This window comes from Lutjanus erythropterus, chromosome 20 (genome assembly GCF_056507025.1).
Source record: "Lutjanus erythropterus isolate fLutEry1 chromosome 20, fLutEry1.hap2, whole genome shotgun sequence".
NCBI classification, from domain to species: Eukaryota; Metazoa; Chordata; class Actinopteri; order Lutjaniformes; family Lutjanidae; genus Lutjanus; species Lutjanus erythropterus.
The window spans coordinates 25,751,509-25,767,128 of NC_139336.1; the positions used below are offsets into that span (position 1 = coordinate 25,751,509).

General features: G+C 39.6%; 1 protein-coding gene across 1 annotated transcript; it reads left to right on the forward strand.

Annotated features, from left to right (window-relative positions):
* The first annotated feature begins 491 nt into the window (after positions 1 to 491).
* Positions 492 to 9,118, forward strand: dolpp1 (dolichyldiphosphatase 1). The gene is made up of 8 exons (XM_084746492.1): positions 492 to 645; positions 1,599 to 1,699; positions 1,887 to 1,971; positions 2,702 to 2,801; positions 3,371 to 3,469; positions 4,755 to 4,883; positions 5,029 to 5,118; positions 7,695 to 9,118. Exons 1-8 carry the CDS (start codon positions 570 to 572, stop codon positions 7,729 to 7,731), a joined length of 717 nt encoding a protein of 238 aa, XP_084602618.1. The 5' UTR covers positions 492 to 569; the 3' UTR covers positions 7,732 to 9,118.
* Positions 9,119 to 15,620: the final 6,502 nt, after the last annotated feature.

The following is a 15,620-nucleotide window of genomic DNA, read 5'->3' on the forward strand; positions in this document are numbered from 1 at the left end:
ATTTATATCCTCTCCACTTCCTGTGGTTTTATATGTAACTGCTTCATTTCTTTTTCTTGTTCCACTAATTTCCACCTCCTTTTTTTTTTTTTTTTTTTTTTTTTTTTTTTAATAGATAAAACAATTAATCGTTTAATCTAGGGGGCAAGGAAGATTAATCAACAGTAAAAACAGGAATTCTCTACTAATTCTACTCTTGCTTGTAACTCATCTATAAAGCATTGTAATTATTGATAAATCATTTTTAGATTCTTAATGTATTGCAGATTTTATAGTTATGACTTGCAGTTGTTAAGTAATTAGTAACCTATATTAATTTAGTAATTATGTAAAATCCATAACTTTTTTTTGAATGGGTACAGTTTGCTAATGTGGAGTGCTGGACTTTTGTGTGTTTTGTTCATTCAATAATTCTTCTCTATGGGCAGAACATCTCATCTGCAGTGTGCGGCTGGGATTGGACGGCTGCTCCGCTGCCGGGACCCGCTTCAACACAGAGCTCCGTTCACCATTGGTTAGACACGTGTCTGGGGCGTTTCGCTGGGACTGCCCGGTTGTGTCCGGGTAAGATGGCGTTGGAAGAGCAGTGCTCGGCACCACCTCGATGGCGGTCCATATCTCTGACACACGTAGAGTTCCCGGAGGGTACGTAAACTCAACATCTTTCTCTAGCTGCCGAAGCTCTGCTAACCACCAGCCGCTTTGTTATTTTCGAAGAGTGCGTGTGTTTGCTGGCTACTGAATGGACACGGCCGTTGGTGATACTGCCAAATTGTGAGACGCTGTCAAAGCTCGAGCACAGCGGGGAATGTAACCAGGGCTGCCAAATTGTGAGACAGCGACGCATGCGCGGTTGGTCTCAATGTCCACAATGAAGGCTAGCTAGCCTGTTAGCTGTTTTAATATCGGCTTTGATATGTTCTCTCGGGATTTAGCGAATGGGCCGTGACCTGTCAGAATTATTCAACAAAATTCACTCATTCTGAACAGCTAAATATTATTCAAGACGGTGTAGGAAATAACTAGCTATTTCACCCCCTAGAATTGTAGCCAGGACTGTGGCTAACATAGTAGCTAGCTGCTTGGGTTCAGTGTAGAAGGGATCCAGAGATATGCATAAATCTCGCGAGAATGGTACGCGTTGTTTCTTTGTTGTGCTTCTCCTACAAACCCATTTTGCTTTACAATAAGGCGATGCTGTCGTTAAAATCTATTAAGGTTTTGGGACAGAAAGCACTCAGTGAGTGTTAGCAGATGTCCATGGTTTGTGTTTAAGTGATGACTCTCGCGAGCTCTTTCGCGGGTCTGGGGTTCCCTTCTAAAGCAACACTCCTTGGCCTGATATCTATTAGAATAACTAGCATAAACCACATTGTGCCGAGCTGTTTGAATGAACAAAATCAAATAATGTGGTCTATTAGTTCGGTTATTGTTAAGCTACTCCGCCGCCGGAGCTTTCTACCTGAAGTCCCAGTTAAATATTTCAACCATCCGGGTTCACTGAGTACCTCAAAGTGTCACTCCCACCAGTGCTGCTAGGTGACTTTACTGGGGTTTATGATATGACTTAAAATGAAGACTGTGTCACTGTGTTTCAGGTGATCTGACGGGACAAGCGCTGGCCTACATCAGTCTCCTCCCCATAGCAATCCTTGTGGGTTTTGTTACACTTATAGTGTTTAAACGGGAGCTGCACACAGTGAGTTCTGCACATACACTTTTGCTCTTGTTTTCATAAAGAGAATCACTTTTAAAGTAGCTGATAATTGGCTGAACAGTGGTGTCAAGCATGCCCGACGTTTGTAAGTGCTCATGTGGTGTTTTGTGTGTGTGTGTGTGTGTGTGTGTGTGTGTGTGTGTGTGTGTGTGTGTGTGTGTGTGTACAGATTTCCTTCTTTGGTGGGCTCATCCTGAATGAGGGGGTGAACTGGCTGCTCAAGCACATTCTCAGAGAGCCGCGCCCATGTGCAGGTAAGTGAGGCAACAAGCTGCTGTCTTTATGTGTAGTTTGGCAGGGTGGGTAGCATTGCAAGAGCAGCACAATATTCAGAATATCTTTTTCTGATATCAATCTAGGCCTTGACAATAAAATGATACTGAAATGTATCAGCAATAGACACCTGATCAATTTCAATAAGAAAATTTTTCAATGAGATGTTTAATTGTTAGAAATGCATTAATGCAAAATGCCTCAAACTCATACCAATTATTCCCTTGCTAATAAACAACATATCATATCCCTTAATAATGGAGTGGGCTACAAGTGGCACATAAACAGCCAATCATTTAACGGGTGTGATGTTCAGTTGCACCATCGACATGTAACATAACAACAGAAACACTGTGAAAATGAGTAAAGACAGTCAGGAAATCGTTAGCCACTAAGGTTATATAGTATAGTATATTGTATCATATGTACTTTCATATGCAATAAAGAAATGAGTTCCACACAAAAGTAAAAAAAAAATATCAAGTGGCTTTTAAAACAATTCAAAAGGAATAAACACACAGATATTTTGAAAATATATTGTGGAATCACCCAATCCTTGCCATATATTAATATGCACTAAATTAATGAGAGCTGCTCATGTTAGTTTTAGAGTTTATTATCCAAACCACAGTGATTGGTTCTATATTTATATGAAGATGTACTTTATACTGTGAATGTATATTTACATCAGGTTCTGTTGTCTTTTTTCAGGGGCTCACACAACCCTGCACACAGAATATGGGATGCCCTCCAGTCATTCCCAGCTTATCTGGTTCTTTGTTGTTTACTTCTTTCTTTTCCTTTATTTAAGGTGAGTTTGTTTCTTCTTGGTCTTTGTAGAGGTTAAAGGGTGGAACTGTACAGCTTTGACATTAGAAGTACAACAGCTAGCTAAAGTTTAGTTTGTATGTTTGTAAATGAAATGACAAAGTGTAGTAAACATTTTCTGTACAACTTGTTGAAGAATGAAGATAAAGCTAGCTCTCACATTACTGCAGGTATTAAACTAGTGTTAGTTAACCAAGCATGTTCACATTTGCAGTGGACAAATGAGCAGATGAAGATAAACTTTAATCCATTCCCCACACATTGGCTTTTGTGTGTATTGTTTTTGAAAGACTACAAAAAAAAGATGCCACTCTCCAGACCGAGACATAGAATATCACTCTTCACCGCTTCAACATGTAGAGAAATGCAAGGCTTGACAGGCCTGTGATGCCCTAGTTACAGTTGCTGCTCTATGCCTCGACAGTTGCTGTTTGCAGGAGGGGCTTAACGAAGGGTCTTTTGTGTCATGCATGCACGCATTGTATCACAGTTTGATTTCATATAAAATGACGTAGAACTCATGCTGATCTCTTCTTCTGTTTTTTTTCCCAGAATGCATCAAACGAACAATGCTCGATGTGTGGACCTGCTGTGGAGACACATACTGTCCATCATCCTGTTGGGCATAGCCTTATCAGTCTCGTACAGCAGGTGAGGGATTGACAGCACCACCACCAACACTCCCAGCTCCTTCAAATCATCCAGATAAATTCTGAAGTCTAAAGAACATTTAAATCCAGAGCATACAAAATTAGGAATTATGTAAAAATGGTAGTTATTTGAAGTTACCTACTTCAATTGGCACACCTCCTGTTTGGAGAAGCAATGGGGAGCAGCACAGAGGCTAAGCAATGTACTGCTGTGGACAGGGTCAGCAGTAAAACATTTTTTAGCCACCTCAAAAATCAATATTAATTTGTGTACCCTATCATTAGAATATTTTCACAGCTTTACCTTGCTGTCAGACCATATGGCTCTCTCCAAACCAACCAGACTCCATGGGCAAAATCTGTAATGTTGCCTGTTAGTTTGTTTGTGTTGTGTGACTTGAGTGTTTTCAAGGATCAGTTTGGATTCAGCAGAGTCACGCAGAGCAGCAACTACCATGTTCTGTGAGGTAAAATTACTAATTTCGTTGCTTGAGTCTGGTCAAGCAAATAAGATAAGATTGAGTATGATTGAATATTTGGCTCATGTATGTGCTTATGATGGTGAGGTAAAGCAGGAAAAATATTCTAGACATAGAATACATTTAAACTGATAATGATTCTTTGGAAGGGCCTTTTTAAAGAGGCTAAAATAAGTTTTCCTGTGCGTCCACAGCAGTACATTGCTGAGCTTCCTCCTGCTGCTTCTTCAAACTGGCTTTATGTCAACCGCCATCTACTGGAGGTTATACGCTGACTGTTGTTAAATACCTCATACAACCTCAGTTCAAAAATTCAGAACTGTCCCTTTAAAAGCAAAGCAGTTATAGCTAATGCATGGAAAAGATATTAATTTTAACACCATAGAAAACAAAGAAAACCCTCAAATATCAATGGATTATTAACTTGTTGTTGGAATCTTTCATGAAGTTAATAACTTATGAATCAAATAATTTATTTATTGGCATATTTCAGCTCTGAAAATATGTGAAGCTCATCAATTATGACCAACTATTGCCATTTAACTGTGCTCTGGGCAGATGGAGAAGAAATTTTTGAATACTGTTTGGTCAACCAGTCCACTCACACTGTTGTAAAGGAAGCCAACTTGTGCTGCTTCCTGTGTGACACACTTGAGTGTGATGCTGTTTGAAGTGCAAGCTGCAAGACTTAGTTTAGTTTCGGACTCCAAGCTCAGTTTGTGTGTGTGTGTGTGTGTGTGTGTGTGTGTGTGTGTGTTTTTTAACTGTATTTTGTTTTCTGTCCCTCTCTCTCATTCTCTCATTCAGGGTGTACCTGTTGTATCACACCTGGAGCCAGGTTTTCTATGGCGGAGTGGCCGGTAGTATAATTGGCATAATCTGGTTCTTTTTCACACAGGAGGTGCTGACACCATTATTCCCCAAAATAGCAGCGTGGTGAGTAGTGCTCTCATTTTAATCTGCTTCCTTCTTGTGTCACAGGGGAAGACGATTCATCCTCAGCCTGAATTAGAGGATAAAACTGCCGTTTTATGTCCACTTTGATAATTTCTCACTCAGTTTCCTTTTTCTCGATTGACAGGCCAATATCAGAGTACTTCCTGGTGCGAGACACAAGCCTGATCCCCAACATCTTATGGTTTGAGTATACAGTGACCAGATCAGAGGCGAGGTAAGTTACACGACATCTATCACCATTAAGACTTGGTCACACCAGAAAATGGCACACAGACATTTACTTTTGCATCCTGGTGACATGGGAGGTGCTAAAGGGTTTTTCCTTTTCCCCTTTTGGCTGCACCACGTCAAATTACGCTGCATTGATTTGCTTTTCTATACCCGTTAATACCGTGCCAACCTGTGGCGCCTGAGATGGACTACATCCAGAGTCTAGCCAAAGCACACCTGACCTGCCTCCAAGCGGATTGCTGGGTCAACTGCGGTCAACCCGTGACGACCGTCCTTCTCCCCCTCAGATAAACTCCTGTCTGTGCAGGAGAGCAGAGGTGTTCCCACAATTGTCATAAAGTTTTACTACTTGTACCCTTTTTCCATACTCATGCTGGCTTGGCTTGACTCGGTTTGACTTTGGCTCGTCATCCCAACACTGCAGGGATTTGCATTTCCATCACAACAGGTGTACTCACTTGAAGGTGTGTCTCATGACCAGTAATGATAAGTTTAGCTCAAGTTGCACAGCTGTAAAACAGTAAATAAACACATAACTTCCAATAAATTCTTAACAATAAAAGTCCCATGTTATTCTGTTATTCGAAAGCTTTTTATTATGAAGCAGCAAAACCAGGAACGTTTTTTGTGTTCATCAGCAGTAACTTAACACGGCTTCTGTACAGGTCATAGCGAACATGACAATAAAATTCAGCAGCTATCTGACAGAGCAAGCAGCGACGCAGGAGAGAAACTGAACTTCAAACCACAGAGATTACCTTCTAAAGAGCCGAGTGCTGAACACACTTTTAGAAACGTCGTCCTCTCTGCTCTCCTGCACACACATGGGCTGAGTATCACAACACTTGCTTGTTTTAGGGGGAGAAAAGGAGGGTCATCAGGGGTTGGCCACGGTCAGTGAGACATTACCGCAGCCCACGTGGAGGTGAGTCTGGCTCGCTTTGTCCCCACTCCGGAGTAGGTCCATCTCGGTTGCGACTTGGCACAGCTTGGCGCAGTAAAAGTGGTAATGAAAATGCAAATCAACGTGACATGGTTTGACTCAATTGGGCTGAAAGTGCCAGTGGAAAAGCCCAAATTGTTTTAGACCAACCAGTCTGCAATTAAATCTGTTGAGTGTCTTTACAATCGCGCCTCGAAAAGAAACAGACAAGGTACCACCATTGCCACGTGTTCTAAATTTGCAAACTTCATTGATTTTCATTATGTAAGCCTGTGCACATATGTTTAAATGGACTTGGTCCTCAGCCTCTCTTTGAATATGTTCACAAACTACAGAGCAGCTTGAAGTGGCAACTTTAAAGTTCCATTCTGTAAAACATCTTTTGCTCAGGCAGCTTTTTCCTTACCTGATCCTGAAAGCTGCCAAATCCTGGTTAATTGTGCAACAAACCTGTACTTGTGTATAGTTTTTAAATGTAATATCTTAAAATGTTTGCTTTTATTTGCTGTGCTCAGTTTTCACTAAGTTTTATTATATTTTTGTTGTATCAATTGATCACATTTTTTTTTAGCTCACTGTTCCAATCATTTATTTTCATAAAAGCCCTCCTGGGTGTTGCAAATTAGCATTTGCTTTGAACATTGATGCTTGCTTCAGTTGGCTGTTTTTCAGCTTGTCTATATATTGGGGATGTACGCAACTTGTCAGTCGTATGATTAAACGTTGCCACCCTTGCTAGAAATACTAGTCAGTTGAAGTATTTATCAATTTTTACTCAAGCACAATACCAGTTAACTGTCTCGAAGATGTAATGCAGACTGTCAAACACTGTCACCCAGCGTGAATGTCCTGATGGCGCAACCAACCCCGGACGTTGTTATCAGCAAAGTCAGACAGATGACAGCTTGTAAAACCAGTATGGTTTGTCAGTGTTTTAATCTAGAAAATGAAAATAAGGTTGAATGTAGGCTGTGTCAGAATAAACCGATATATCACCGCTCAACTGGAGTAATGTGTAACCACATTCAGCACAGACACAGACATTAACCTGCGAGCAGGCTGCTGCTGCTAGAACTGCTAACACTGGCCTCACTGTGTGTCAAGCTGGCAGCTGACGTCGGCTCCAGGTGAACAATGCTGTTTACCACTAGACACTGTGATCCTTTTCGGTCTGACAAGGTGAAGCGTTTAGTAAGTTGTTGTCATGTTTTGAAGGTTAATGTACAGTGTGCCACACATTTCAGCAGCATTGAAAATACGATCTGGTGATTGTGATTAACAGCTTCAAATGGCTCTTAATACACACAGTGTTTTTGCAGACAGTGTTACAAGTTATCAGTTAATAAATTGTGCTCAGTTTAACTGCTTTCCAAGTGTTTTCTTACTGTTAGACTAGTCAACTAGTCTAAATTAAAATTTGCATTAAATCGACAGGGAAATTAGTTGCCAGGAACATTCCTACTATGTATACTCTATCTGTCCTTTTCAAATGAGGTGGTAGTCTACAAACCAGTGGGTGACGTCACAGTGTGTTTACTCTCTGGTGTGACCAGGCCTCAACTACATTTGAGACTGTTGTCTTTTTGTTTCATGACTCAATTCTCTTTTCCTTCTAGGAACAGACAACGAAAGCTTGGAACAAAACTTCAGTGATCAACACAGTTCTTTTGTGAAACTGAGTTTAGAACCACACATACACACACAGAGCACACACACACACACACACACACGTGCATATTCTAACTCGACAAAAACACACTGGAGAACCATCTTTTGGACTGACGTGGTTGCAAGGAGTAAAGGGCAAAAAAAAAAAAAAAAAAAAAAAAAAAAAGTTTACAGGTGGCGAAAGAGTGCCTGGACCTGGCCCGGAGCCTACAGCCTGAGCAAGTCCGTCCACACGCCTCTCCTTCTTGTACAGCTTGCCCAAAATGCTCTTCAATGCATGCAAGACTGTGCAAGAGGCATACTATTTAATGATAGATTAATATATATATTTTAACTATAAACGCACGCTGACAGTAACAGTGTACTGTAAGAGATTCAAGGAGCCTAAAAAAAAAAGGAGGCTTTGGTCAAGTTTCAACACAAATTGGTGGGCGTCATTGCAGCATGTATTTAGTGATTCCTTTTTTTAAAAATACTCTGATGGATAGCTGGTGGGAAGGGGTTGGGGAGGAGGGTTGGTTATGGCTAGGTTTTTCCATTTTTCATTGTTATATAATAGAAAATGAACAGTTTCTAAAAAAAAAAAATTGGTTATGATGTAATATAAATGAAAATTTGCACTTTGTGAAATTTACAAGTTTAAGAAGAAAAAAAAAAGACGACTAACACTAGTTAAATGTTAAGACCCTCGCCCTCTTTTCCCTCATCAGTCTTTGCTTTGTATCTATGACTGTCGGTCCTAATATATTAGACTCCAAAGCTGATCTGCAACAGTGTAAATTTAATGTACCTTCTGTACTATTGAGCATCGAGGTTGTGTTTTCTGTTCATATCCACGTTTTGAGGATAATGACACTGAAACACAGCGGCAGGTTTCAGTTGTTTTTGTTGTTGAACACACTTTGGACTGAGGTGGTGTTTTTCTTGATGCCTCACACACACAGTAGCAGCCTGGGAACAGAATTCTGGGAATCAGTTTTCTTTTTTTTTTTTTATTCCGTTTCTTCTTATCTTGTTTTCTGCTGTTGCAGAGAACAGATTTCTTTTTGCATTTCCAAGATAACATTCCATATCATTTAGTGAGCAAACATACATAATGACTGCTGAGGGGATGTGTTTTCTTTTTGTATTATTTTTTTTTTTGAAGAAAGGAGAAAAAAAAAAAAGAAGCCTCAGGTCAGTCGTAGCATGTGATTATGCTTAATTCCTCACAGCCCACGGCAGCTAATGTTGAAAGCTGTCAAGTGGGGATCTGAAGCTGATTTAAAACTGTCATATCATTAGCTCCACAAAGGGAAGTAGTTCTCTTAGACTTTGATTTTTTTTCATGTGTAACCTATATCAGGCTGAATAAAAATGTGTTTATGTACAAGAGTTTGTTCGAGCGTCGTGCTTTGAAATACAGCGGCACCGTGCGTTTACTGTTGGCCAAATGTGGTACTTGAAAGTCTGATTTACTGATTGTTGACTCGCCGCATCAGTCAGTGAGCCATCAAACGCTGTCAGTCCGTTTGATGGCGGCGGCTGGGCTGTTATCCCACTACAGTGCCTCAGTTTATTTGTCCTGATGCATCACTGACTCCGAAACTGAGGAGGGGAATAAAATGTAGCGACAGAAACACCGATCAAAAGATTTGCAGGAGGCACCGGCCATGATAACTCAGTCGTAGATATTGTGTAGACATCACAGCAGTGATGCATATTCATTTCAGATACATACATTAACAGAATCTATAATGACATTTTGACAAGTGGGAATTCTTTTTTAGATATCTAAAATTCAATTCGGACCATAAAAGGAATTGTATATCTGAAATATTACTAATACAAATAAACTCTCTGGCCAAAAAGAGTCACCACTTGGATTTAACTAAACAAATAGATGGATAATTACTAATAATTACTGCAGTGATTAATATGTTTCAGCTGACAAGTTATTTAACTCTAACTGATGCAGTGAGCAGCTTCTCATGTCTTTAACAACCATGTTAGAAGACATATTGTGGAAAAGATGTGACTCTGTTTCAGAAGGGTCAAATTATTGGCCTGCATCAAGCAAAGAAAACCACTAAGGAGACTGATGAAGCTACTGAAATTAGGTTAAAAACTGTCCAACGCTTTATTAAAACCTGGAAGGAAGTGGTGGTGAATCATCATCTTCGGGGAGGAAATGTGGTCAGAAAATAATCTTGAATGATCACGATAAGAGATCACCGAAATGTTTGGTGAAATCAAATTGTGAAAAATCAACAGTAGAACTCAGGGCTGTGTTTAATAGTAAAGTAAGAGCATTTCCACACACAGTGTGAAGAGAACTCAAGGGATTGGGACTAAACAGCTGTGTATCTTTAAGAAAACCACTTATCAGTGAGGCTAATCAGAAAAAAGGCTTCAGTTTTACTAGGGAGCATAAAGATTGGACTCTGGAGCTGGGGTTGCTTTAGTTGCTTAGGGTGAGGCTCAGCAATGTAAATACCTGTATATACTGATTGAGCAGGTTTTTCCATCAATGGATTTTTTTCTTCCCTGATGATACGGACATATTCCAAGTTGACAATGCCAGGATGCATCGGGGCTCAAATTGTGAAAGAGAGGTTCAGGGAGCATGATCGTCCACCACAGAGTCCAGACCTTAACCCCACTGAGAATCTTGAGATGTGCAGCAGAAGACTTTACACAGCGGCCCAACTCTCCCATCATCGATACAAGATCTTGGTGAAAAATTAATGTTGTGACACTGCATAAGCTTACAAGTTAATCATTTTGAACATTAACTTTTTTGTCTGAAAGTTGCAAATCATTTGATTTTTTACACAATATCCCAACTGATTTTGAATCAGGGTTGTAGAAACTGTATGTGATCCCAGGTAGCCAACAATCACACTCAGACCTACAATGAAACTGCATGACCCTTTTTTCCCCCAAAGAGACAAACTGTTGTGGAAAACGTGTTACAATAAAAAAAAAAAACCTTATTTGACAGGGACAAGAACACTTCAGCATCTATTTTTGAGACTCTGTGTTGGAGCAGGTGACAAATGAAAAATAGCCCTGTGTTCAGTTCAAACAATGAACACTCTGCTTGTATTGTGAAGACAGCAGCGTCACGCACCTCCTTCCCCTGCTTTCTATTCTCTGATGTGACTGCTGAACACCGCCTGAGAAAATGCCTGACTTGCCGTGCGCAAAAGAAACATCTGCCCTATTTAAAACGACCCATTCCATTTTTGATTCACTCTTTCAGGTCTAACCTCAGGCTATCCCCAAACACCCGTCGGGAACGTGCATAGCCTAGATAAAAAAATGACGAGGACCTCGACCTATTTCTGTTTCTCTATAAGCTATTTTCTCTGACCCGCGCCGTTAGGATGAGCACTTCTGTAGAAACCTTTTTTGGATGTGAACCAGAGTGAGGGTTCAGAGCTGGTGGTCGCCTCCCAGCACAGACATGCGTCCGACGGTGTCCCACTGAACAGATGTTTAATTCTGGTCTCTTACAGTGTCCAGGTTGTAAAAGGTTAAGGCCATTGTCAGCTTACACACTTCAATTCAGACAGACGCGCCAGGCCACACTGAAATTTACTGACATCCACTGGATGAAGCTTGTTATGGCAATGTTGAGTCTCAAAGCTTTACGTAAGTCAGGAAGGTGAAGCTGTCTTTTATTCAGGATTCAATATTTCACTATATATACACAGAGATGAGAGGTAACTAAGTACAAATACTTAATGAGTGTACTGTCAGCTCCTTACATTTTCAAAACAGACTTTCTTTAATTTTAATGCAAGACAAAAACAAAAATCTTTTAAAAGTGAGGCTATTTTTTGATTTACTCTGTGATGCTGTAGTCGCCCCTCCAGCGTCAGTTTTGCACTAAATATGCAACGTCAGTTACAGTTTAAAAATAAAGGCACAAAAACTACTCGGTCAAGTTCAGGAAACAAAACTACTTGGGTAGGTTTCAGAAAACATCAGGGTTTGGGTTAAAATAAGTAAGTTACTCACATAAGTTCATGTACTTGACTTAATGAGTAACTTCTCTTAAAAGAAATCAACGTTGGCTTTTAGTTTCTCATGTGACGCGAAGCTATGTCACCAAGGTTTCTCAGACTTTCTCAATCTTTATCCTTCATCGTCTGACTTTGATGACGCGTGGATACATAAGACTAGAGGGGCATCTCCAGAAGTGATGCTACAGCACCATAGTTTGAAGCTCAGGACACTGTCCAGCATGTTGGGAGTGAGAATGACAGTGTTTTCAGAGGGACCAGCGGGCTGAGAGTCTCAAACAAGCTGGGGAAAGTACTGTGAACTGGACTAACACACTCTTGGTTTTGGTCTTTTCTTGGGATTTCTTGACAGCAAGGAAAATCTAGAATAATACCAACCTTATATCCTTTAAAACTGGAGGAACAACTTTCATTTGAGATGAAAATTTTTCACCTACGTATTGATGTTCTCTTTCATTCGTTCCCTGAGGAACGTATTAAATCTTTAATCAAACAGCGGCTCCAGTTTGATTAACAAGCTGCCATCTAACTGCTGATCCTCCACAGTGGACTTGTTTACGTACATCCTTACATCCTCCACTTTTTTTGCCTTGTTATGTCTCTTTTCATCTTTTACATTGTCTTTCGTCTTGTGACGTCATTTTCATCTCCCTGTGTCTTTTTAGTCTTGGTATGTCATTTTTCTCTAGTTATGTCTTGTAGATCGTTTTTCATCTTGTTACTTCTTCTTTGTCTTGTTCGTCTCTTACATTGTTTTTCTTCTTGTAACATTATTTTTGGTCTTAATATGTCACTTTTGTCTTGTTACATCATTTTCGTCTGGTTATGTCTTTTTCAACTTTTACCTTTTTAGTCTTGTTATGTCTTTTTGTTTAATTATGTCCGTACATTTTTTCGTCTTTAAACCTCTTCTTTGTCTTGTTCATCTTCTACCTTGTTTGTCTTCTTGTAACATCTTTTTAGTCTTGTTATGTCTTTTATGTTGTTTGTCATCTTGTTGTCTTTTTTATGTTTTTAGCAGCGTTTTGTCTTGTTTCATCTCATTTTTCATCTTGTTTAGTCTTTTTTTGTCTTGTTAGGTCACTGGATACGTTAAGGAATCATCTTCTCTCTGTGTTGTTGTCCATTCAGGTCAAAATCAGTCTTGATGTTGGGATTATGTTTTTTTTTTTTTTTATAACCAAAGGGAAAATAACCCCCAAACAAAGAAACATGATGCTCAGATCATTTTTGTTCAAGCTGTTCACTCTTCTTCAGTCCAGAAATGTTAATGATGTGTTAAGTAATCAGTGGATTTTAAATCAAGGAGGTTTATCTGGTATTTTGGATGAAAAGTAAACATATCAAGTAAAAGATCTGAGGGGATTTATTTAATGAAGTAAACAACTTGTTATTTGTATTTGTTGAGTCCCCTGGTTTGGTTCGGCTCTCCTGTAAAGCTCGGCCAAACCTGCTGCAAATCCTGAATTCAAGACCTTGAAACGTGTTTTTGAAGACAGCTTCTTCAACATTCATTACAACAAACACTGAACTTGTCTTTCTAATTTGGATTTTTTTTTTTTTTTATAGATTCAGTCAGATTTTACTGACTGGCAAATCATATTTTGTGCCAGCAGACATTGGCAGGAGTTACAGAGTGTAATCTCACAGGATATCAGCAGCAGCTTTGAGTGTGTTAACTCTCTGGAAATGGAAGTTGTTCAAATTTGAGCTCTGCTCAAATCTGATGTCAGGAAATATACTGTGTGAGGTCTGAAATTCACTGTTTCAATGTACAGTATTAATGCATGTTCAGAATCATTATTAAAACACTGATTATCAGAGGTGGGAAGTAACTGAGTACAAATACTTCATTATTGTACTTAAGTAGAGTTATCAGCTGTCTGTACTTTACTTGACTATTTTTACTTTTTTCTGTTACTCCCTGCATTTTAAACACAAAGGATCAAATACAACAGTAAAAGCCGTAACAGCGGATATGACATTATGAGAGATAACAAAATAAAGTGCAAGGCTTTTTTCATGGTCCACTGTTTGACCTTTTTTTAAAAAAAGTCTTGTGGGGTCTGCACCTCCTTCATTACACAAAGCAGTTTGTTCCACTCCATGGCTAATAAGGTGAGGGCAAACTATGTCAAATTTAGCGCAATAACAGGGGCAACACAAACCACAAAAGCTAAAAGGAACAAATAATACTACTTGGGCAAAACTAGCATAAAGGGAAGACCAAAACAAAAAAAAAATGGCCACAAAGGAGTGAAACAGCAGTGTTTAGGTAGCAGGTGAACCACCTCTTGTATGGGGCATTAACACGAACACAAGAAATCCCTCAGGTGGGCAGAAGAACAGCAGGTTTCCACACACGTTCAGCCGGCGCTTCAAACAATCGCTGGTACATCAAACATTATACCAGCCACAGCGGGGACAGAGAACAGGAGGCAAAAAGAGAGAACAAAGGCCAACAGGTACCTGACACAGACTGACTCAGATTAGGGATCTGGTCGGGGTAGAAGTCAGACCAAGGCTGCATTCACCTGTACCACACAACACTCTGACCTGCACGACAGGAGTATTCCCCACCACACAATCAGTCTGTTTTTGCACATGAACTCTTACGGCTGCAGCAACTCCAGCTTTAATAATACCGGTAATAATTCAGATCTTTCCCCTAAACGGCCCTCAAGTCAAATACTGTGTGTTTCAGTCTGTTTTGCACACAGTGGCTCTTTTATTGAACCTGGACCACTAGATGGCAGCCGTCTCACATCAACCACAGTCAGGACTGTGATGAGATTAACACAGATATGTTTAATACTCATCACATTAAACTCACAACCACCAACCACAACATAAGCAGACCAGCAACATGCAGGAAACTCTGCTGGTAACACTTCTAATGGCTTGAGCTGTGAGGTCATCTTATTCATTTGTTGCACTTGAACCATCTCTAGTGCTCAGTATCTCATGCCTTAAAAAAATACCCAGGATTCACTGCACGTGGCTTGTTTGTTTGATTGATTTTTTTTGCAGGAAGTTTGTGTAAAACTAGTCATTTGGATGAATTTTGAGTAGACGTGATGTTTTGTTAGTTTTTTTTATCAATCACACTAAATAGACTCATTGTTCTGATGCTTGGACGTCGGCCCATCAAATGTCAGGAAAAGGTTGAAAAATGATGATCAGTGTTTCCTTAAGTCCAAGACGACGTCCTCAAACGTCTTCTTTTATCCACAACTCAAACATTTCCTGTCAGAGAAGAGTGAAGAAACAAGAAAAGTTTATGTCCATTGTCAGATTGTCCAGCTGTTCCTTCTCTGCTGTACGCAATTTATTAATTGATTGATTAATTTACAGACAAAAATGGTGAATTTTCCACCCAGTGAAGCATTTTTTCATTAGAATCCATGATAATGAATTGACAGCTGTGTTGATCTTTATTTCAAATCTTACTAATAATCCCCATTTTTACTAAATGTATTTGTATTCTTACTGTAATGAAATACAGTTACCTGAATGTTCCCTTTACAGCTTCCACTAAACTTAGTGTGCGAATTATAAATTATTATGAATTTATTGTCAGGGAAGTGAACCGGCCACAAGACAAGACTTTAAGAAGCATTATTAATGTTGATTTATAAGATAATTTAAAACAAGTGAAGATACCCAACACCAGCTAAATAATAAAAAAAAGTGAAAGAGAAGGATATAAATAATATGAAATATGAACACTTCCGCCTACTTCTCCAGTTTTGTTTTGTTATAAGGTCTTATATGTCCTCAGATCTATAAGCAGCATTGATTCCATCCTCCTGGTGCTCAGCAGCCGTTCAAACTGACGTCATATTCAACTTTTCACACATTATC